Source organism: Mya arenaria, chromosome 6, assembly GCF_026914265.1.
Source record: "Mya arenaria isolate MELC-2E11 chromosome 6, ASM2691426v1".
Lineage (NCBI taxonomy): Eukaryota > Metazoa > Mollusca > Bivalvia > Myida > Myidae > Mya > Mya arenaria.
The window spans coordinates 74,099,273-74,123,328 of record NC_069127.1 but is presented as its reverse complement, the minus strand read 5'-3'; the positions used below and the strand labels follow the sequence as shown (position 1 = coordinate 74,123,328).

Sequence of the window (24,056 nt, the reverse complement as noted above, 5' to 3'; positions counted from 1 at the left end):
TGCTCTCCTTGTTGTTTACCCAACTTTCTTCGTTCCCTCCTTTGTGTCTTGTTTTTCTCCCACCTCAGATAAGTAGATCCAATCATTTAACCATGCTAGATATTCTTATCTTGCCCACGGGCGAAGATAAAATGCCCGTATGGAACTCCTTTTTAATGGTCACCACATTGTAATTACCTCCCTTGTTGAAGACTGTTGTCAGTAGCATCAAGGAAATCTTGTCTTATGGTAACATTTAGAATGTTCATTAATTATTGCTCGCTTCAAATGTCACCATAAAACAGTTTTCACGCACCATTCAAGAAAAAATTCTCCATTCTCTTTAGAACTATTTAAAAATACCGATTTGAATATTAACATTAACTGGATCACTGCGCGGATATCCATGACAATCACGTGCTATCGCATATCCATACGCAATTATTTTCACTAAGCACAAAAGAGTTCCAGCAAAAAAAAACATTTTTACTTAATTTTGTTTAACTGAGGTGGGAGAAAAAGCATCTACCGTAGCCGCTCGTGTAAGATAGGTTCATCCCGACCCTCGCGCAGGGTGCTTTGCGGAAACTCGGTAAACCTCGTTTCCGCAAAACACCCTACGCTCGGGTCGGAATGAACCTATCTTACACTCTCGGCCATGGAAGATACTTATAATCTCCTTTGATAAGCTTCTGTCTCCTTTCACACCTTGCTCAATCAACGTCCAAGTCTAAATATGATACCTTGTATTTGAAAATTTTCAGAATTAAATGTTGTAAACACATGAATACTATTGCATACACATCTAATCTTTTTAACTGTGCTTTCTACCGCTTATTAGTGTAGGTAAAGCTATTCGGAGAGAAACATTATTAGCCCTGCTTTTGTTCGAATTTATTTCAATATATCATGCATACAGCTGGATCACATACAACGCGCAATCTGATATTTGGTATATGTATATATGTTTAAACAAATAGCCTTAATTGATTCAAACGGATGCCGAATAAAGAACACACTTAACCCTTTTAAAATAATCAATGATTTGTATTTGCAATATCTCACTCTCGTTTGCATTTGACTGTCATTTAATGGATGCTCCTTTCAACGTGAAAGTGTCAGGCTAAGTACGCTTTTCACGAACACTGAAACCACTTTAGATTTTAAAAATAACAAATAATATCACTTTCTGAAATGACCGATTTGACGCAAAGTATATCTGCTATTTCCGTCCTTTTCAAAATATATTAAGGACATTTGACAATAAAAAGTGGGTGGTGGGGAATGTCAAAGGTATTTATATTAAAAAAAATCTCATTCCTTGACGCACGACCTTTTACAAGCTTAAAATGTATCCTTTAAAACGTTTTTGATGTGATCTACATTTAATTAACAATGACTTGTGACCACATAATGATGCATAATGATAAATTTCAAATTAAAGAGACAGTGAAAAAAAGAGATTTTAATTCACTGTCTGGTTACAAATATGGCAATATCGTTCTTGCAATATGGATACTCTTTTCATACTGTTCAATAAAGACATGCGTTTATAAAACACATCCTATATTAGAGTCATAAGTCAATATGAACTTCTTTGGATATGCTCGGATCGCGTATAAATATGCATGTACATTGAAAAGTATTTATCTTGTTATTGTTTAAATTGGGTTAGCTGGCCACGAACAACTTAAATCAACATATTGAAAAGTGTTAATTTATGATTTGTTATAATATTGTTGTCACTAGAGTTTCATGTTTAAAAACCTTCGGACTCCACAAACTTTAAGCAGCCCAACTGCGTGTATACCCCGATTATTAAATCAACCACGCAATTCATTCCTTAAATAAGACATGAAATCAAAGATACAACATATAACAATAAATCAAATTCTGTTTTACAGACATGTACAATACCAACATTGTCTGGTCCGTTTAAAGGGACTCGCTCATGGTTTATAAAATGCACTTTTTATGATTGTTTTGTAACGTAATAAAGTGTGACGAATCCTTAGGAGTGTTAAAACTAAGATACTGACAGCTAGAACCCTTCAACAAATGTTGATATTTGCTCAAAATATTGTCTTTGAAGACCACAATTTAGAAAAACGTTAGTAACGCGATTCAGAAAAGCTTGTAGCGTGATGGTTTGATTGACATTATCACGTGATGTTACCAATGTATTAAAAGTTATAATATCCGTCAGCTTTTGTATAAGCTCTTGTGGTCGAGTAGCACAGGCGTCAGTGTTCTTATTGTATCTTGACTATTACGGTTTGGGTTCGCTCCTTAATACAACGAAAACACTTTTTCTGCAATTTCTGTATAAAACAGTAAAATAACCATAAAATAAGTGAATAATATCGCTAGATACATACTTATCTAAACCCCAGTCTGGGCCTAGGGAGAACAAAATAACAAAAATAGAACCATTTAGCAGTAGAACATTCCTATTGCCAAAACAGCGGATCGATACCTTTTTATTACCTAGTATAGCCTTGTATGTATCCACAGTAATATGTATCTACTGTGTGTTTTGTTTTTGTCTTACGATGCTTGCACCCTGTTAGTACATGTTTCTCTCATTAAACCTAGATTACGCCATGATCGTGCAAGATCGTGCAAGCCTTGCTAAGGCCTAAGTCCTGTTCGAATGCGTGTAAGGTCTGTCTGCTTACCTGATCGACTCACATGTCCTTTATCCTTTTGTGACCTAAATTCCTATTTCTAGACATGAAAGTAAAAACAAAGATTGAAATTTAGTTTCTGTTGAACTGGCGAATCAAATATGCAGTTTTTATTATTTTGACCATATTGACAGTAGTTTCCACTTCGTATAGTATCGTTTGTTTTTATGAATCTGATAAAATGAATCCACTCTAAGACAAACCTAGGTGTACGACCCGGAGTATGAAAACTTAAGTGTACGACCCGGAGTATGAAAACCTAGGTGTACGACCCGGAGTATGAAAACTTAAGTGTACGACCCGGAGTATGAAAACCTAGGTGTACGACCCGGAGTATGAAAACTTAAGTGTACGACCCGGAGTATGAAAACCTAGGTGTACGACCCGGAGTATGAAAACTTAAGTGTACGACCCGGAGTATGAAAACCTAGGTGTACGACCCGGAGTATGAAAACTTAAGTGTACGACCCGGAGTATGAAAACCTAGGTGTACGACCCGGAGTATGAAAACCTAGGTGTACGACCCGGAGTATGAAAACCTAGGTGTACGACCCGGAGTATGAAAACCTAGGTGTACGACCCGGAGTATGAAAACCCCAGTCTCTGTTTGATTAAGCCCGTTCGATGACAGAAATCCTAGGTGTACAACCGGGAGTATGAAAACACCAGTCTCTGTTTGATTAAGCCCGTTCGATGACAGAAATCCTAGGTGTACAACCGGGAGTATGAAAACACCAGTCTCTGTTTGATTAAGCCCGTTCGATGACAGAAATCCTAGGTGTACAACCGGGAGTATGAAAACACCAGTCTCTGTTTGATTAAGCCCGTTCGATGACAGAAATCCTAGGTGTACAACCGGGAGTATGAAAACACCAGTCTCTGTTTGCTTTAGCCCGTTCATTGACAGAAATCCTATGTGTACAACCGGGAGTATGAAAACACCAGTCTCTGTTTGATTAAGCCCGTTCGATGACAGAAATCCTAGGTGTACAACCGGGAGTATGAACACACCAGTCTCTGTTTGATTAAGCCCGTTCATTGACAGAAATCCTAGGTGTACAACCGGGAGTATGAAAACACCAGTCTCTGTTTGATTTAGCCCGTTCATTGACAGAAATCCTAGGTGTACAACCGGGAGTATGAAAACACCAGTCTCTGTTTGATTAAGCCCGTTCGATGACAGAAATCCTAGGTGTACAACCGGGAGTATGAAAACACCAGTCTCTGTTTGATTAAGCCCGTTCATTGACAGAAATCCTAGGTGTACGACCCGGAGTATGAAAACACCAGTCTCTGTTTGATTAAGCCCGTTCGATGACAGAAATCCTAGGTGTACAACCGGGAGTATGAAAACACCAGTCTCTGTTTGATTAAGCCCGTTCGATGACAGAAATCCTAGGTGTACAACCGGGAGTATGAAAACACCAGTCTCTGTTTGATTAAGCCCGTTCATTGACAGAAATCCTAGGTGTACAACCCGGAGTATGAAAACACCAGTCTCAGTTTAATTGAGACTGTTCATTGACAGAAATTCTAGATGTACACCCGAAATATGAACGCATAAGTCTCTGTTTGATTGAGACTTTTCATCACCTGAAATGCCAGGTGTACATCCGGAGTATGAAAACACCAGTCTCTGTTTAATTGAGACTGTTCATTGACAGGAATCCTAGATGTAAACCCGAAATATGAACGCATAAGTCTCTGTTTGATTGAGACTTTTCATCACCTGAAATGCCAGGTGTACATCCGGAGTATGAAAACACCAGTCTCTGTTTAATTGAGACTGTTCATTGACAGGAATCCTAGATGTACAACCGAAATATGAACGCATCAGTCTCTGTTTGATTGAGTCTTTTCATCACATGAAATGCCAGGTGTACATCCGGAGTATGAAAACACCAGTCTCTGTTTAATTGAGACTGTTCATTGACAGGAATCCTAGATGTACACCCGAAATATAAACGCATAAGTCTCTGTTTGATTGAGACTTTTCATCACCTGAAATGCCAGGTGTACATCCGGAATATAAAAATAAACAGTCTCAGTGTAATTGAGATCTTGTTCATTGACAAAGATGCTAAGCGTATACTCGAATGGTATAAACACATCAGTCTCTGTTTGATTGATCCTGTTTATTGACAATAATGCTATGTACATCCGAAGCACCAGGTCACTGTTTTATTGAGACTGTTCATTGACAATTTGATAGATGTACACAGAAAGTATAACAAAACCTGACTTGGTTAGATTTAGTCTGTTCATTGACAGAGATCGTAGAAAAAGATAAAACACGATATACTTGAGTGGGGAAAATGAAGATTAGCATGTTTAAGTCATACTTATCCCTTCTATTACCTTGCCTCGAGTATATTTGTCAAACAGATCATATCTGTCAAGCGTTTCATTTCAATTTTGTGCAATCGATCATCGTGTCAAACGAAGAGATAACATTTATTACCCACATTTTTTGGGGGTTATCGTACATGATTGTATTTTAGCATATGAGTGGAAGAGTGAGGATTATTGGTGAATGCTTACTTGATCATTTCACTTGCTTCAGTGAGATCATAACGATTGATCCTTTTCATGCTGGCTTGAGACGAATAACATTTTACAATCATTTGTTGAACACAATGAGAGGCTGACACAGATGCTTATATGATCACTCGTGAAATAAAATACAATCAGCAAATATACTCTATATCACATGTATCTGTATTATCAATGCATTTTGTAACATAAACTGTTATTCTAATTATTGAAGTCATAACAAGTTAAGCCATTTTATTTGCGCCTTTTTTAATTTTCAGAAAAACAGGGCTGATCATCATTGTTGTTATACCAGACAAATTATGTTCTGTTCTGTTGTAATATAAATGTACTTCATTAATGCAAAGGGACAATATCAGGGTCCGTCGTATTAAATATATATGTTATATCCATAACCTTACACAAATGATTCCATTCAGCGTAATTTCGAATAATTTTGCAGTCAAATCAAAACACTCCGATTCTACTCTAAAATTTAAGTTAAATTAATTTTGTGATAAACACCACCCAAGGTCAAACTTTTCTTATACCATACGAGTTGCACCTTTCTAAGGAATAAAGCATTAACTAAAGAAATGTGTATTTTTTATCATGACGTATGACAATGAATCACCAGCTAAAAGCCACATGCATCATGCATCATGCTTGTTCGTACGCGTGCCCAATTCACACGATATGTTAGGACAGTTTATAAGACTAATGGCCAGGTTATATTGCCAGATATTCATGGGGCAAATACGAGACACCGAGGATTAAACATTATCACTCAAAATGAAAACTATTTATTTATATGAGAACTTTGAAAATGCAACCAGTTGCTGATTGACAAACTTCAAGAGCTTACGCTTTAAAACATACCAGATATAATATTCCCATACTTTTACATGTGCATATTATGGTTTCATCTGAAACAGGGTCATCACCTACACCAGTTTACTGTAATTTACGAGTATAACTTATTTGAGTACTTATGCAAACAAAGGCAATAAAACAGAAGTAAAGATTGATACGTTTTCTCAAATTAGTTATTCCAGAAGTAGACGTGATGGGTTTAATTGATACAGCATTCAAAACAGGAACTCAAATTTAAAAAAAAACACGACAGTATCGTTTTGAAGCGTTTGTTCTTTAAAGAACTGTTACAATTGCATACACTGAAGTTAAACTATTTTTTAAATGTTCTTAGGATGCTAATGCAATGCATCGCAGTTTCCTATGTATAAAGTTTTCCTGCAACTATATCACACCACTTTTAAAAAATAAAAGCACTATTCGGCCGGGTAACTCCATCGTTTAGAAAATACCTATATGGAAGTGCTACTTTATTTCAGATTAGATGATTTCGTGTTTGCTTTTTTATTTTACTCATCCTAAAAGACAGTAAATGCTGTTGTTCATATTTTTTTTCAGCTGTTTCTCTAAAGCACAATGAAAGCAAGATGAGTGTTTATGATTTTTCACTAAGGCCAAAAAAAAAACACAACAACCTGTGTTTCCGGTAACATGGCGAAAAAAATAGGGTCGGTCGGTTGGGATTTTTTTTTTTACACTTTCCATATCATGCAATTTTCTGCTGCATAAGATCAATAATGTTATATCTACGCGGTTCCTAATTTACAAAAAGTCTGATAAAACAGCATTGTTTAATGCCTGAAATCATTTCCTTACCTTCGACTACCGTATTTTCCCGTCAATTTTGCCCATGAAATCTGGTGTTTTTTGTATACAATACTCGTTTATAAGTCTTGATCGGTTTGAAGGAAAAATCCAGCACTTCAGTTTCAACAAATCTGTGATAATGTTCTAGCCAAACAGTCAATTATCAACTAAATTTTTAATTTGCTTGAGGAAAATCGCCGATTTTCTTATCAACTGTGAGCTCTTTAAACTAGGCCTTCAAGCGGAGGTGGATTAATAAAAGAGTAAGTAAACGCGGATATGGATTTATTTTACGTATCTTATTTTTCGTACATTACTACAATCAGAGTTTCATTCATATTTATAGTGAATTTAAACATTTCGGTCATTGTTTTAAGATTCCCAGATGACGATTATTGATTATTATTTTTTCGATCGTATGGTATTTTCGTACCAGCCTAGGCGAAATCCTGGCAATCAAATGGGATCATTCGGTATCCGACTGACCGAATTAGATACAAACCAAAGCCACGCGCCTTTGATCATATCACCGCTAGTGCTCTGACGTCACAAATTGTACCGTATGATCTGCAGCCGACACATTCCTATAAATGTGTTGTTAACCCTCGCAGTTTTTTTGTTTGGATTTTAGCTGATGGCACTTAAATAAGGCGAAATAAATAACCGTTGAAAATTGCGGATAAATGAATATAACGATTAATGAAATGTGTATTGGAACCTGGCAGTTAGCCTGCATGAATTCACAAAGCCTAATCGTAAGAAGCCTGAATGATATACGCAGAGCCTAATCGTAAAAAAAGTAAGTTTTATGTTGAACATGGATATGGATAAGTAACACCGCGAACTAGAATTCAACATACTTTCATTAAAAATACAGCAAATTATGCCTCCGGTGATCAACCACGTGTTTGGACCGTAAACATGCGTTTGCCAATTTGAAGATATCGGACAGGGTTCGCCGCCCTCCGCCATTTTGTTTCCGTCTCGGTAATACATAATCAGGAATGAAAGTATATTCTCCGGGGACATTGAAAGACAAACAACGAACATAATAACAATATATTTAAAGAAATATTTTTTTTTAAGAAAGAATTTTTTTTTTACTTTTATGTCTAAAAAAAGATTAGGGTCGGCGAGGAAAAAATAGGGTCGGTCGGGTTACCGGAACACAGGTATTTTTTTTGGCCTAATACTCAATTCGGGACATGCATTTTGTACTTTGGAATAGCCTGTTATATTATTTTAAATGATTTTCTTTGGTCAGGATTCTTCCAATTTTACATTTTTTTAAATACCAAGCTACAATTATTTTCTTCCGTTCTATTTTTCTTACAATTTACCCTGAGATCCCCTTTCAATATTATACCGTATTTGAATTATCTGTCCTTTGATGACGTCAAGAGGGGATAGTCGATAATAGTGCGTTATTTGTGCGAGTTGAATTTTAAGCGGTGGAATGCGAACAAAGGTACAGAACAGATTCGATGTCTTTTAGAATATATTAATTTAGTCATAAGGAAAAAGTATTTCGTATTTATTAAGCAAAACAGCCGGTTTTGAAGCAAATAATCGGTTTGTCACACATTTTCGCGACTTTCTTGATTGTTTAAGTAATCAACATTGATCAGGCGTAGTTGCGAATATATGTTTGCAGACTCAATTCTCATGTTATTAAATTAAATTTTACACATATCTAAATATAGCTGTTTTTATTCATTTTGTCTTCTTCTGTTTGCACTCAAACACTATCTGTTGTGTTCATGAAAGCTATACAACTCGCTAGGATGAACGACCTAGCAAGTGATTGACATTGTAATGAAAAAGACCCAAATTATTGCAGCTGAAATAATTTCATGAGGAAAGAGCAATTCATTAATTTAAGAACTTTCACATCTTTGACCAGGTGATTCAAATGCACCTTTCGGTAGCATCAATCAGATATGGTATACTTGTACGTACTCTAGTAAATAAATGTTATTCCAGGACCCAATTATACCTTGTCCGGGCATTTAGTAAAATTTGAAATGTGCACACAGGCGACTTAAAATGTTATGAGTTTAATTTCACATATCTAGGCCGTCAAGTGGTTTGTATATTTACATGGAAATTGTATTTGTTTGATTATTTGTGTTTTTATTATGTTTACATATGTATATATGCTTTATGGTTCTAAAGTTAATGATGCTAAATACGAGACCTTTCATTATTTTCAGCTTCAAATAATTGCAATAGGTATGTTAATTACCTTAAAGTAGCTGCAGCATGTTTTTTTTGTCCTCAATTCTTTCCATAGTTTTAACTTCCCTCTATGAGGAGTGAAACAAATATGCCATTACTTCATGTTTAACAAGAGAAGTCACCGCCTGCACTTCTCTCGCATTTAGATATGTATGTCTAAGAAATTAAAAGTCAATACATCAAAGACTTTGTCACGTTACACATTTCGAAGAAGAAAATGTCATTATCGGAAATTCAACGCTAGAATTATACCTACATGTTAGACATGGGAATATATTTTCTGGCAACATGTGTACCAAGTTTCACATTGATATCTTGACCTGTGTTTGAGTGTGTTATGAGTATATCATTAGCTTGATTTCCTTCAATCAATGTATTTGTCAAACATATCGTATGGAACCGATAAACTTAGTTAAAATTGAAGAACTATACGGCTTTTTAAAAAAAATGAAAATAAGGTTTATATCTTATTTTTAGCAAGAACTAAAACAAAAGGTACATAAAAACAAATTTTATTTGCACAAGATGAACTACCAACAAAGTCATTGCAATGCATTTTAGTGATTTACAGATCACAATTATGTACATTTGTATGCATGTTATCACGAGTTAAAAATGAAAGATGATATGTTTATGAGTAAGGGGAAAATTATCAAAATAAGTACCATTTATAACAGTGGTGTTTTTTTCGAAAGCGTGATACGAATACATGAATATATATTGCAAATCAATGATCTATATTTTTAACTTGAAAACACAAACAAATAATGAGGAGAAGGAACAGTAACAGCACTGACAGTAAAATAATGATCGAACATAAAGATTTAAGAGAAACAAATTTCAGTGAAACAAATACAGACCATATAAATTCAGTAAAACAATAACCACATATAGATATTTCAGTAAAATGATTTCTTTTTACATCTAATACAAATTAATCATTCTTAAACAAGAACACCAGAAGGGTTCATCCCCGTTTTATAATCAGTTTTATCATATTTAAATAACTAATTTGCAGGAATAGCTGAAATGAACAAGTGCCCTTTCTTACATACATGCATCTGTCATGGTTTTCAATTTAACGCAAACTACTAATAGCATGACCGGTGCTTTAATACATACTGGTACAGGTAGTAACGCATCACTGTATGGTAGATTTGACAAATGCGCATAATCATATTATCTCAATAATAAAACCCTCTTCACTCGAAATAATTAGTCGAGAAAATCGAGACTACCCTGAAATCAAAAACCCACAACGATTACTGATTTCTAATATTATACAGCATTGGTCGTATGTGTAGAAGGTGTTTATTATAAGAACAATATAGTAGCAACATAAAGGCAACATACTTCCCAGCTTAGACAAGAAATAAAGCGCATATGATTAATTTTCTGTAATGTTCAGCGATAATCAAAGCAGTAATCGCCGTATCGGAAACTGTTTTGCCACGTCCTTTCTGGTAAGGGACACAACTTTATCGCTGCATCTTTATCGCATAAATCAACAGATTCATTTTGTGTGGCCGTCAAAAAGGTCATTGTTGACAGATAATTCATGTTCACTGTCTTCAATAATGTCATGAAAGTTTGAGAACAAATAATGTTTGAATTCAATCTCTTGGGACCAACGAATAAATGTAGAAACCATATTGTTACCATGTATGTGCGCGTCAATATGACTTTGTCAGTAAATTAAGGTGACAACGTGAAGCAATGCAGAGTAGTTATATCGATCACAAATCGATTTATAACATTTTTCATTTTAATAACTAAACTTCGTGGTTTCTACACATAGACCACTTCTGTGGTCTCCATGATGCCATCCAGGTTTGTGCTTCCAGGTTGCTTGTCAACAATACTGCCACAGTATCCACTATCTTGTCTCGACATTTCGCTGCTGTCTCTCTTTGCCTTGCTAACTTCACCATTGCCAATGTCAAGTTCTCCCAACCGTTTCTCCATTTCATTCATATGTTCCTCATTCCCTCTTTCTTTAACTTCTATGTCTCTCAACCGTTTCTCCATGTTTTCTATGGTATCGTCTTTCTCACGGATGATGTCCTTCAGTTGATGGTTTTCCAGGACAAGTATCTCCACCTTGTCGCTCATCTCCTGAAATTGATTTCGCATGGAACTGTCTTTTCTTTGGGACGTTAGCATGGTGATTTCTTTCGCGAGGTCAGTCTTGTTCTTTTGCAACTCTGAAATTGAATAAAAACAGCAAAACTTTTCATCAGTTATAGATCTTTATCAAAACTAAAAAAAACTATGGCAAATGCGCTATAAAAGAAAGTATCATTCGGACGCGCAAGATACAGAGTATAAAAATAATGGTCTCGGTATAATTCACATAATACTGATTGCAATTTTATGTAAACTCATATGAGCACCTCCTATGAACTGTGTTCTATTTCCAAAAATGACTAATTCGTATCAGGCAAGATATAATATACCGTATTGACGTTTGCCTCTCAATGTACAAGCCAAATATGTCAATTACGTTAATTTGTTTCAGTATGCCTATTTGTAATGCGGAAACAGTTGATCAATTCTTCTCGTGAATATATTCTTGGAATTAACTCGATTTCATCAGTATGATGGATTGTTTTAACTGCATAAACCTATACATTTTAATAACTTGTTATCTTCAATCATGTCGGAATTGCACTTTATTCTTAAATACGTATTTGTATGCATATATACATAAGAACACTCTCTTTCTAGTTCGACTCTGCATGTGGCATGATCTCATAATTAATTGGATAATATTATAGTCTAGCCCTGTGACTGTGGTATTTTAAAAGATCATTTAAATTCATCAAACAAACTAAGTCTTTCTAAATTTTGGATTTTAAAGTACAGGTTATTCAAGCACTTAGAGTAAAAAACATTCAACCACTTGGGATAGAGTACTTTCAACCTGACACCTTCATTAATGCATCTAATGGACGACATTTGTAAGACAAGTTTCTCATGTTTTCTCGTTTCATGAGCCACCAAAACATATATCACCGTAGAGAATTTAAAGAAGTTATATTTACTAATATATAATAATGTTAGGCGGATATTTGCTGTCTTTGTTCGCATATTTTTAAATTATTCTAACAAACGAAAATAAAATGCGTACATCGTTAAAGCTGCACCCTCACAGATTTGCCGTTTTGACCATTTTTTTTTATATCTTTGAAATGAGACAGTTTTTGCGTTACTATCTAAAAACAAGTGATATAAGACTGCTGACGGAAGATTAGATCGCAGTTTTCTTATATACGTTCGAAAATTAATGAATTATTGCTAAAAGCGTTACTAACGCTTGAAGAAAATGCATAAAACATCAATATTTCAACATAAATAGGAAAACCAGCGATCTGAATATTCGTCATTAGTCTTGTATCACTGGTTTTCATGCATTTTCGCAAAAATTTAATCGTTTCGAGACAAAAATAAAAATAAAAAACGTTCGATCTGTGAGAGTGCAGCTTTAAAGAAGCATACTAAAAAACAGTTTCAAACATACGTAGTGTAGAATGATGAATAGTATGATTTATTTCCTTATTCGTTAAATAAATACAAACTGTTAGTTTCTGGTGTTTTACATGAAAGCAATCAATTTTTCTCTGATTGAACTAATCCCCGGTCACCGATATGAACTGCTTCCCTTTCGCGTCATTGAGATTTCCAAATTTAATATTCAAACGGCATATCATTAACGTTTGTCAATGTTTCTTAAACTGTTTTCTAATATACTTTTGATCAGGTAAAATCCAAAACGGTTGACATTTGGTGTCGGGGATGACATTCGGAACTGTTGCCCTTGGCCTATCAGATGACATCCACTCCACATCGGGACAACAGTTTTGACTACCCAAATAGCCATGTGTATACTAAGTCCTGAGCGCGTCTTGACAGTGTGCATACCATGCAACTCCACGCCAATTGGAAATAGAATCTACGTTTTCGGAATTTTCTGCTACTGGACATGCGTGTATTTCTCTGATCACTATTCTACAAACCCAAGCACATAATGACCACACTAAGATTAGGTATGTATTCGGTACGCGAAAGCTCATTTAGCAATTGTCAGAAGCTTAAGCGAGATAAATGGACAAAAAGAAAAGTTAATTATTTCTCACACGTTCACAAATACTGGACTATACAATACATATCTATAAAATGTCTGACTTGTTTAATGATAATTATTGCGTAAGTGATATACTGGATGAGTTTGACTTATGGTGTACGAAAGTACATCTATGCAGCTATCTTGCACATCTGTTTTTTTTTTTTGGGGGGGGGGGGGGGGGAGGAGGCAATTGCGATATTGTCCGACTGAAAAATGTCCGACAAAAAGCTTCTGTTTACGAGTGCATATGACATTATACGCACAGCGTGGTTTTATGCGGCAAATGATTATGCATCTCTGTCCGTTTGTAGAATAACAAGAAACTCTTAACTGGTGTCGAAAACATTTTCCCGGTTAGACTTTTTGTGTCCTAAAATTTAAAATGTTTACATAAATCTACGTGAAAATCGTTCAACTTTTAAAATAGCGGTTATTGAATTCTGCAGGGAAAGCAGTACATTATAGAAAGTCCCAATTTTTCAAAATATGACAGGCTAATAAAACCAAGCTTATATTAGGATCATTGTTAACACATATCTAACAATCAATTTTATATGCCGCACATAAAGATGATTAGAATTAACTTAGGAATATGAAACAAATGATATTGCTTAATAATTTTTACCTTTAATAGTCTTATTGGCGGTGTCGAGGTGGTCCTGTGCCTCCTGTTTGGCGGCCTCGGTCTCCTCCTGCAGTTCCTGTGCCTCACAAAGGCTGTTCTCCAGCTGCACAATACGTATGCTTAGAGCTTCAACCGTCTGGTTCATGTCGTTCTGGATATATAAGTTAATGCGTGAAATAAATACTTATAAATAAATGTATTGTCATATGACCTGGTACAATTAATTCAAGATGACTATTTAACTGTGTCACAACAAACTAATGTGTAAACATGACCTAAATTTGGTAAATTGAAAGCGAGTGCATTGCATGAAGGTACGAAGTACAATAAGCATTAATTAACCAAAGTTGCACGAGGGCTGGCTATAAAGTGGAACATAAGAAAATTTAAAGCATGAGGCATTAATGTCTTATTTAAGAAACTAGTATAACAAGATAATAATGTAATGTATTCATATGACTTTATAAACCACATTATCCAACCGTATATACTGAAAAATGTTGCAAAGTGATGAACATGATAAAGAAATGACCGTTAGGCAAAACAAAACTACTGGACGTATTTCTTACCATGTCGCTCTTTAAATGTGATTTGTAATCTTCTAATTCTCCCATACGGAGTTCCACGCTCATTTCCCGTCTGCTGAGGCGCCATTTTTCGCGTTTTAAGATGTCGGTCAGGTCGCGTGCCACTTCAAGATTTTCCATCAGTTTTTCATAAATACTTCCGTTCTGATCCGGAACTACGTCACCTTTTGATGCTGGGTTTGTTGTTTTAGACTGTAAAGTCAGTAAAGTGATGCTTATTACCATAAGGTGCTTACAACAAATAAATTACATAAAAGTCCACCATTATCGTAGAACCATTAAGGACGGGTTGACATGCTCATTCATATAGCGTGGTTTAGCAAACATCTACCTTCAATACAAGTATTTAAACATTGTAAAGAACATTACAAGCTGACACAAGAACAAACAGGTTTGTGTTTGTGATTGTCTTAGATGTGTCATGTCATATATGGGTGCATGGGCATTTCCCTGGGGTGTTCTCCCCCCCCCCCCCCCCGGGCAAGATTTTGCATCGACACGCCTTTGGTTTCGTCCAAATGATGTGTTTCCGAAAGATTTCATTGTTAAAACATCTTAAATATCGCTGCATTGTATTGATGGAGTTAAGGTTGGTACTCTCTTTTGTACTTCGTTCTCTGTTGTTAATTCAAACTGCTGACTATACCTGATTACCTATTAAAAACCTTGAACCTTAATTAATTTAGTTTAATTTTAATCTTGTATATCTTAAATATATGAAAAAAGAATGCTCCAAATTCTACTAAGATTTTAAAGCGAATTTCCGAAAGTGCTTTACAGCCTATTTTCATTCATGTATAAACAATAAAAAAAACAACAACTTATAATTCTAGGACACTTTCTGGAAACGTCTTAAGTTACTTATAACTGGAACAAGCCCAGGGTAACTTTGCAAAATTAAGTTTAAGTAAGTTAATCAGTCAAATGTAATCAGGTACTTTCAATTTATTCGAAACATTTTAAGTCCTTTATGACAGGATAAATGTTAAGAGTATTAGCTGTTTATGCTTTGTCATATTTTGTGTCATATTTACATAAACTATCTTCATGATTATTACAATAAAAATATATTTAATAAAATAAAGTAAGAATGTTGGCTTAGTGAAATAATCTCCTATAATTATGTTGTTACGCTTAAGAATGTTCTAGAAATTGTGTCACACTGCATTGCAATTCATTACATGAGTGTTTTGTTCTTGGTAAAGATTATTTGGAGCCGTCTCTGGTGTTTCAAAAAATAGAATGACTGAGGTTTTTTATAATTAAAAAGTCTAACACAGACCATAAAATTTCTTTCTATATGTTTAATGTTGCTCCTTAACTGCATTATTTGCACAATCAGATGCTCACAGTTGATGTTTAGTACGACAATGATGCATACAACGATAATAAACATTGGTTTCGTTGTAAAATTAGTGACAACGGTAACCTATTTATTAATTTTTCTTTCTCCTCATGACTTTTAATTTGCTGTCAAAATATAATGAATGACACGATGTAAACCAGTGCTCTTTTGCTTTTATATAAAACGATTTACTGCTAAAGTATAATGCACCTGCCAAATTAAGTACTTTACTTGATAACTGCAATCTTTGTTTGCTCTTCTTCAATGAATCCTCAGATTAATCGTATGAGGAAACATTTTTAACTAGTGTACACTGGCACTGACTCTTCTTTGAGCAGGAAAGCGCAGAATAGAACAATAGCAAGTTGGCCATCATTGTCGGCAACCATGGTAGTTTCATCCGTTACACTTCATACTTATAAACGCAGTACGCTTCAGCTTCTTTTTCTTCTTCTTCTTCGTCCTGTTGTTGTTGATCTTCTTCTTCTTATTATTATTATTATTTTTATTATTATTATCATTTATTTTATTGTTATTATTATTATCTTTTATTATTATTATTAATATTATCATTATTATTATTATTATTATTATTATTATTATTATTATTATTATTATTATTATTATTATTATCATTTCAATAATAATTAATTATTATTATTATTATTATTATTATTATTATTATTATTATTATTATTATTATTATTATTATTATATTTTGATATATATGATGAAAAAAGTATAAACATCATAATGACGATGGTGATGAAAACGATAATACTGAAGAAGTTTTACAAATGGTTGATCACGTAAATAATGTTATAAAGACAATTGACGATGGTAAAAACAAAACGACAAGGTTTGAGACGACAATTATAACTACAAGACGTATGTTATAATAAAGATATCAGTTAGGATGATTTTAAATTGCATGATAATTATACATTAACATTCTGTCATATTACATTCTGATGGAACAGGAGCATAATACGCAAACAAACATGCCTACCGCTGGGTATTTCTCCTCGATGTGGCGCAGACAGACGGACAGGTTATCCAGACTGTCCACCAACTCCTCTGCCGTGTCCACCAGGGCCACCGATTTCCGGTGGTTGAACACCGGCGTGATGTCCAGCGTCTTCTTGGCAGACATAACGCACTTCCGTTTTTGTCACCTTCTATGTATTGTTCAGGATAATTCCACTAACTATTTACGTCCTAAAATGACATTATGATGTTTAAAATCGTCGTTCAATTGCTTTATTAAACTACACACTCGAGTATATTATTGTGAGTACCACAACATGAATCACACTTCCAGTGTCGTATTTTGTCATGCCACGTTTTACTCCTCTAATGACAAAAGACTAGCTTCTACTTTTTAAAGTTCATCTAAAATGCATACTTTTAACTGAGCATCTTATTTCGTTATGATTAGTACAGCGAGGTTTTAAAATATGACGCACTATGCACAAACATACAAACCAATCCAAAATTATCTTTTTAAATCTATAAAAGGCAAAAGGCTTAATCCTCTGTACAAATTAGGCAAATATTATTTCATAAGCTTACCATGAACGTTTTATCACTTCTTGTGTCGATGCTCCCCTTGTTAAGAAAGTGTCATTCATGAATGTTTTATTAGTTATACAACGTTGTTTTATTGCGATACTTAATTGGAAGTATCGCTTTAAAACACTCCGTGTTAGGTAAACTGTGGTAAACACCCTACTTAACATGCACACTGTTGAACCTTATGAAGATATCAAGTGACACTTTCGTCTTTCTTTTCTTAACCTGCTATCATGTCAAACATCTTTCACGATACCTGAAGGAAATTATTAGTAGATAAGGCATACCAGTTAACTTACATTTCATTTAAAGTGATGTTCTGTGTGGGAATATAAATGTCAATCAACTGTATAAATTTAGCTGATATGAGATGTGCAATGACGTTTATATATTTCAACTCAATAAAATAATACTTAAGTTCGATGTTCCCCATGAGTAATTTTAAATTACTTCTCGATTATAATGATATACTGCATTCTCGACATCGTGGATACTCTTAAACTGTTTCTGTCCCCAGAAGGTTCTGAGGTCTACCAGCGCCTACCAGCTCAATATTGCGTGGCCACATCACATCCGCATGCGCGAAAGAAGGAATTTCGTCTCACCAGTGGAAGACGCATGAATAGAACTATTTAAAAACGACGGTTGTGTAAAAGAGATTAATGAAATCTAACACACGAATTTAAGGTGACAGCTCGGCTAAAGGAGGCCGGCAGACAGATTTGAACATTTTATAATTCATCCGTTCACGATTCATACATTACAGATACGGCGGCCATCTTCCGTCGTACAATGTGTTATAAACATGTTATTTTAATATTTACAGAGTATAAGATAATATTAACTAGAGCTGCATTGACACAAGATTTATTTCCAGCACTCTTTGCATGAATAGCACATAAATTTCATCTCTGACGCAGGTAACTATTAACGCTAAATGGCAAAGATAGAAAAGGTCAATTATGAACAATCCTGATAAGGCTAGTGTCAACTACAGAGATAATCATCGCTTATAGCTGCACTCTCACAGATTTACCATTTTAACAACTTTTTTTATTTTTTGTCTTGGAAAGGGCAAATTTTTGCATAAATTTCTGCAAACCAATGATTTAAGATTGCTGACAAAAATTAGATCGTGGATTTTCATATTTTCGTTCGAAAATTAATGTTTTATGGCTTGAACCGTTTAAGAAAAAAGCATAAAACATCAATTTTTGAACTTAAAATAAAGATCTGCGATCTATTTTTGTCAGCAGTCTTATATAACTGGTTTCTATGTATTTTCGCAAAAATAGGCTCGTTCCAAAACAAAAAATAACCATGTGATCTGTGAGAGTGAAGCTTTAAAGTCTGGAGTTGAAAGGTTTTCAAATTCCCAATTAAAACACAGTTGATGTAAAGATAACCTGGGCCACTTTCAAGTTTATTGGTATATTGTATTTCTTCAACGTCTAATATTTTATAATGCTAGAGATGAACATTCCAATCTTACATGATTGACAGAGAACGTTGTATCGTGAAGGGAATTAACCGTAGCGAGGAGCTTGAGAACAAAAGTGGGCTAGCTTATGATCGAGTTGTCTGTCTAAAGTATGCACTATACTGGTAGCATTACATATCTCAGGCCAATTTGTTACCTATGAAGATGCTACTAAATTTAGTTTTATAACTTGAACAATTCCACTAAATGGAACCGCCAAAACAAGCAGCCAGAAAGGAGTACATACCCATTGTGATGTTGCATTAGAATTTATAACATACTACAATTATCTTATATAAAAAGTTTAAAACATACATTATGATATGGTTCAACTGACAAACAATGCAATATATTCAATTAAAATCAACATCAAGTGATAGGACAAGCAAGCTGAAACGTTTTCTTACATACATTGGGTTACTAACTCCCTGCCAATCACGCATATATACGGATACATATTGGTTACCGTGTCTATGTCAAGCAAGCTGACGAGCTATACACACACACACACCAATGGGTTATCCTGTCTCTGTAAAGCAAGCTGACGAGTTATACACATATACCAATGGGTTACCGTGTCTCAGTATAGCAAGCTGATTAGTTATACACATATACCAACGGGTTACCGTGTCTCTGTAAAGCAAGCTGATTAGTTATACACATATACCAATGGGTTACCGTGTCTCTGTAAAGCAAGCTGATTAGTTATACACATATACCAACGGGTTACCGTGTCTCTGTAAAGCAAGCTGACGAGTTATACACATACAAATGGGTTACCGTGTCTCTGTCAAGCAACCTGACGAGTTGTACACACATCAATGGGTTACCGTGTTTCTGTAAAGCATGCTGACTAGTTATACACATATACCAATGGGTTACCGTGTCTCTGTAAAGCAAGATGATTAGTTATACACACACCAATGGGCTCCTGTGTCTTTGTCAAGCAACCTGACGAGTTGTAAACACACCAATTGTTTACCGTGTCTCTGTAAAGCAAGCTGATTAGTAATACACATAAACCAAGGGGTACCGTGTCTCTGTAAAGCAAGCTGACGAGTTATACACATACTAATGGGTTACCGTGTCTCTTTAAAGCAAGCTGATTAGTTATACACATATACCAATGGGTTACCGTGTTTCTGTAAAGCAAGCTGATTAGTTATACACATATACCAATGGGTTACCGTGTTTCTGTAAAGCAAGCTGATTAGTTATACAAATATACCAATGGGTTACCGTGTCTCTGTAAAGCAAGCTGATTAGTTATACAAATATACCAATGGGTTACCGTGTCTCTGTCAAGCATCCTGACGAATTGTACACATACCAATGGGTTACCGTGTCAATGTAAAGCAGGCTGACTAGTGATATACACACCAATGGGTCACCGTGTCTCTGTCAAGCAACCTGACGAGTTGTACACATACCAATGGGTTACCGTGTCTCTGTAAAGCAAGCTGATTAGTTATACACACACCAATGGTTAACCGTGTCCCTGTCAAGCAATCTGACGAGTTGTACACATACCAATGGGTTACCGTGTCTCTGTAAAGCAAGCTGACTAGTTATACACATATACCAATGGGTTACCGTGTCTCTGTAAAGCAAGCTGATTAGTTATACACATATACCAATGGGTTACCGTGTCTCTGTCAAGCAAGCTGACGAGTTATTCACACACCAATGGGTTTCCGTGTCTCTGTAAAGCAAGCTGACGTGTTATACACACACCAATGGGTTACCGTGTCTCTTTCAAGCAAGCTGACGAGTTATACACACACCAATGGGTAACCGTGTCTCTGTCAAGCAACCTGACGAGTTATACACACACAAATGGGTTACCGTGTCTCTGTAAAGCAAGCTGACGAGCTATACACACACACCAATGGGTTACCGTGTCTCTGTAAAGCAAGCTGACGAGTTGTACACATACCAATGGGTTACCGTGTCTATGTCAAGCAACCTGACGAGTTGTACACATACCAATGGGTTACCGTGTCTCTGTAAAGCAAGCTGACTAGTTATACACATATACCAACGGGTTACCGTGTCTCTGTAAAGCAAGCTGATTAGTTATACACATATACCAATGGGTTACCGTGTCTCTGTAAAGCAAGCTGACGAGTTATACACATACCAATGGGTAACCGTGTCTCTGTCAAGCAACCTGACGAGTTGTACACATACCAATGGGTAACCGTGTCTCTGTCAAGCAACCTGACGAGTTATACATACACCAATGGGTTACCGTGTCTCTGTAAATCAAGCTGACTAGTTATACACATATACCAACGGGTTACCGTGTCTCTGTAAAGCAAGCTGATTAGTTATACACATATACCAATGGGTTACCGTGTCTCTGTAAAGCAAGCTGACGAGTTATACACATACCAATGGGTAACTGTGTCTCTGTCAAGCAACCTGACGAGTTTAACACACACCAATCGGTTACCGTGTCTCTGTAAAGCAAACTGATTAGTTATACACATATACCAATGGGTTACCGTGTCTCTGTAAAGCAAGCTGACGGGTTATACACACACCAATGGGTTTCCGTGTCTCTGTAAAGCAAGCTCACGTGTTATACACACACACCAATATGTTATCCTGTTTCTGTTAAGAAAGCTGACAAGATCTACATATACAAATTGGTTTCCGTGTCTCTGTCAAGCAAGATGACGAGTTATACACATACCAATGGGTTATCTTGTCTGGTGTCTATTCTTCATTACTTAGCATTTGCTACTTTTCATCTCTCCATATATATTTAGAAACAAAGAAAACACTTTGTTATATCTCTACTAAAAACGGCATAGTACCTATACATGTCGAACAACTACTTTCATAAAATTGTTATGTGAACAATGTTAATATTATTTTGAGTAAAAATATAAAAACATACACACATGCATGCTTAAATGCTGATGTAGCATGTTTTAGATATATGTACATTGAACCAATACCAACTTTACACGATTAATCGGGAACTACTTATCTGTCTTGCTTCAGTGTGTGTATACCACGTGATAAATTACGTCATATATGCTACGCCAGAAGGCAAAAAATCGTTTAAATTGAAGACTTTAATTAAAGATAACTTTTTATTTACAACACCATTTTAAACGAAACAAAGGGCAGTCTATGTAGCTGAAAGAGCCCCGCATTTGTTTTATTACCAAAATTTGATGAGGTCATTAGTTTCATCATACACTTCGACAAACCTGTCTCTAAAATAATGTTTTGACAGTGCTCCGTCAGACGGCCGTATTGTAAAAAGGTTTGTCGAAGTGTTTTAAGAAACTAAACTCTCAATCAAATTTTGGTGAAAGACCGAAGGTGGGGCTCCGTATGCGGCGTAGACTGCGCTATGTTTTATTGAAAGGAAAGAACAAGCAATAACTTTATCAAATCGGACAGCCGGGAAATCAGCTTTTTCCAAACCTTTGCTTGTAATATTTCTATTTCATATGGTCGTACACTATAGACGCAGGGGATGGGGGAGTGTTAGAGTGGCAAACCAGCCTTGTTAATACTTAAAATACGTTATAACTAAATGTTAAGTACAGAAAGTGGTCCATGATGTCCTCTCTCTATATAAGATCAAGAGATCAGAGATAAAGAAACCACAAATACCTCAGAGATTAAGTACTTTTTGATGGACCAGAAGTTGGCTGTCTTTCGGCCTTATGCACACGGATTCCTTCAAAAATTAACGGTGCTAAACTTTAAAGTGAGTGCTATTACATAAGAACACCGAAGAATACATTTTTATTGTTTAATTAATTTGGGTAATGGCCGACGTTTAAGGAAATGTATGGTTGTCTTAGAAGTGAAACGCTAGAAACGGCATGTTTCCAATCAGAAGCAACAATATCTTGCTAATGTTTTGATAATTGTTACCACTATACATTGCCTTTACCCTGTTTCTGAAACCTAGGCAAAACACACTTGATTTTGCTTCTACCTTTGTTTATAAAATGGCTGACATGGCGATGGCGTTTCGAATATGAGAAGTGAATGAAATGTAATGAATAAGTCTAAAGACCAGGTCCCAATTTCTCGAAACTTCTTAAGCTTAAGAGGCTTAAGTCGCTTATTTCAATTTGCCAAACTACATACTGAAAATGGTTTATTCTGATAATCATACAGATTGTTCCTACACAATTTCTAAAAATTCTTGAAGAAGTAAATATAACACATTTTAATGATTTTATAGAACAACACAAATAGTTGGATTAGCTTAATCCTGTTAAAAGGGACTTAAGAAGTTTCGAGAAAATAGGGCCAGTAGGGTTGTATCACTTGAGATCTTGTGGAAAATCAATATCGATTGAATCCGTACTTCGAGTATGTTATCGATTTAATTTACTTAAAGTAATCAACGAAAAAACAAAAATAACCCCACAAATAAAGCGACCAACAAAAGTGTCTTTTTATACGATTTATACCTTCATGTTTTCTGTGGGTCAAAACAATCAAATTTCGTTAAAAATTTAATTCCACTTATTAATAAACAACAGTGTTATTACTAGACAAAATGATAACAATGCACTACACATAAATGTACACTTTATGAATGATATATATATCTGAAAACGAATGAAAACTTCGCCATTTTAAAAAGTGAACGGTGTTCATGTTTTCATCAAAGACGGGTTAAACAGCGCTTTATCATAGTCACTCTCAATGGTAGCGGTTGGCAGTGATGGTACAATTAAAAAAGATGTGCATTTTGAGAAATGTGTCCCGAGGACGGGCTTGTAGAAACATTTTTGACATGTGCTTGGATATACCGGATTGAATTGTAACTGAGATGTCAAATGATCTTGCAGCTGAAAGAAAGAGCGTCAAAATAAGGGCGACAATTCGACCTTTTTAAACGAGTATGTTGTTATTTCAACATAACCCTTCAAATTGTCACTCAGGCGCCACGAACATGACAAAATGCAAGATACAGTTATATTTTGCGCCTTTATTTATGATATAACACACCCACCTGCACGCCATGAATATCGCCTTAAACGGGAAATTTACTCATCGAATATTCATAATAATTATGTAGCACTTCAAATCCACAACAAGTCAGAATATTATATTGGCTTTACACATCACATAATTACAGCCAACTCGTACACAGGTTATTGTAGTAAATCAGTTATGTTCACATACAAACTCATATAGAGAGGAACAGCCTTTTGCATT

General features: G+C 35.3%; 1 protein-coding gene across 1 annotated transcript; it reads right to left on the bottom strand.

Annotated features, from left to right (window-relative positions):
- Nucleotides 1-9,645: 9,645 nt before the first annotated feature.
- Nucleotides 9,646-17,402, bottom strand: LOC128239101 (epidermal growth factor receptor substrate 15-like 1). The gene is made up of 5 exons (XM_052955566.1): nt 17,372-17,402; nt 16,809-17,017; nt 14,437-14,646; nt 13,868-14,018; nt 9,646-11,320 (listed from the first exon to the last, which is right to left on the bottom strand). The coding sequence occupies exons 2-5, from the start codon at nt 16,950-16,952 to the stop codon at nt 10,905-10,907; spliced, it is 921 nt and encodes a 306-aa protein (XP_052811526.1). The 5' UTR covers nt 16,953-17,017; nt 17,372-17,402; the 3' UTR covers nt 9,646-10,904.
- Nucleotides 17,403-24,056: the final 6,654 nt, after the last annotated feature.

What these genes read in the sequence shown, in the direction of transcription:
- LOC128239101 (XM_052955566.1), bottom strand. Translation starts at nt 16,952, where the DNA reads ATGTCTGCCAAGAAGACGCTGGACATCACGCCGGTGTTCAACCACCGG. An exon ending in TCGAGGAGAAATACCCAGCG is followed by an intron (nt 14,647 to 16,808) that starts GTAGGCATGTTT and finishes CTGACTTTACAG; the next exon opens with TCTAAAACAACAAACCCAGC. An exon ending in CACATTTAAAGAGCGACATG is followed by an intron (nt 14,019 to 14,436) that starts GTAAGAAATACG and finishes TTATATATCCAG; the next exon opens with AACGACATGAACCAGACGGT.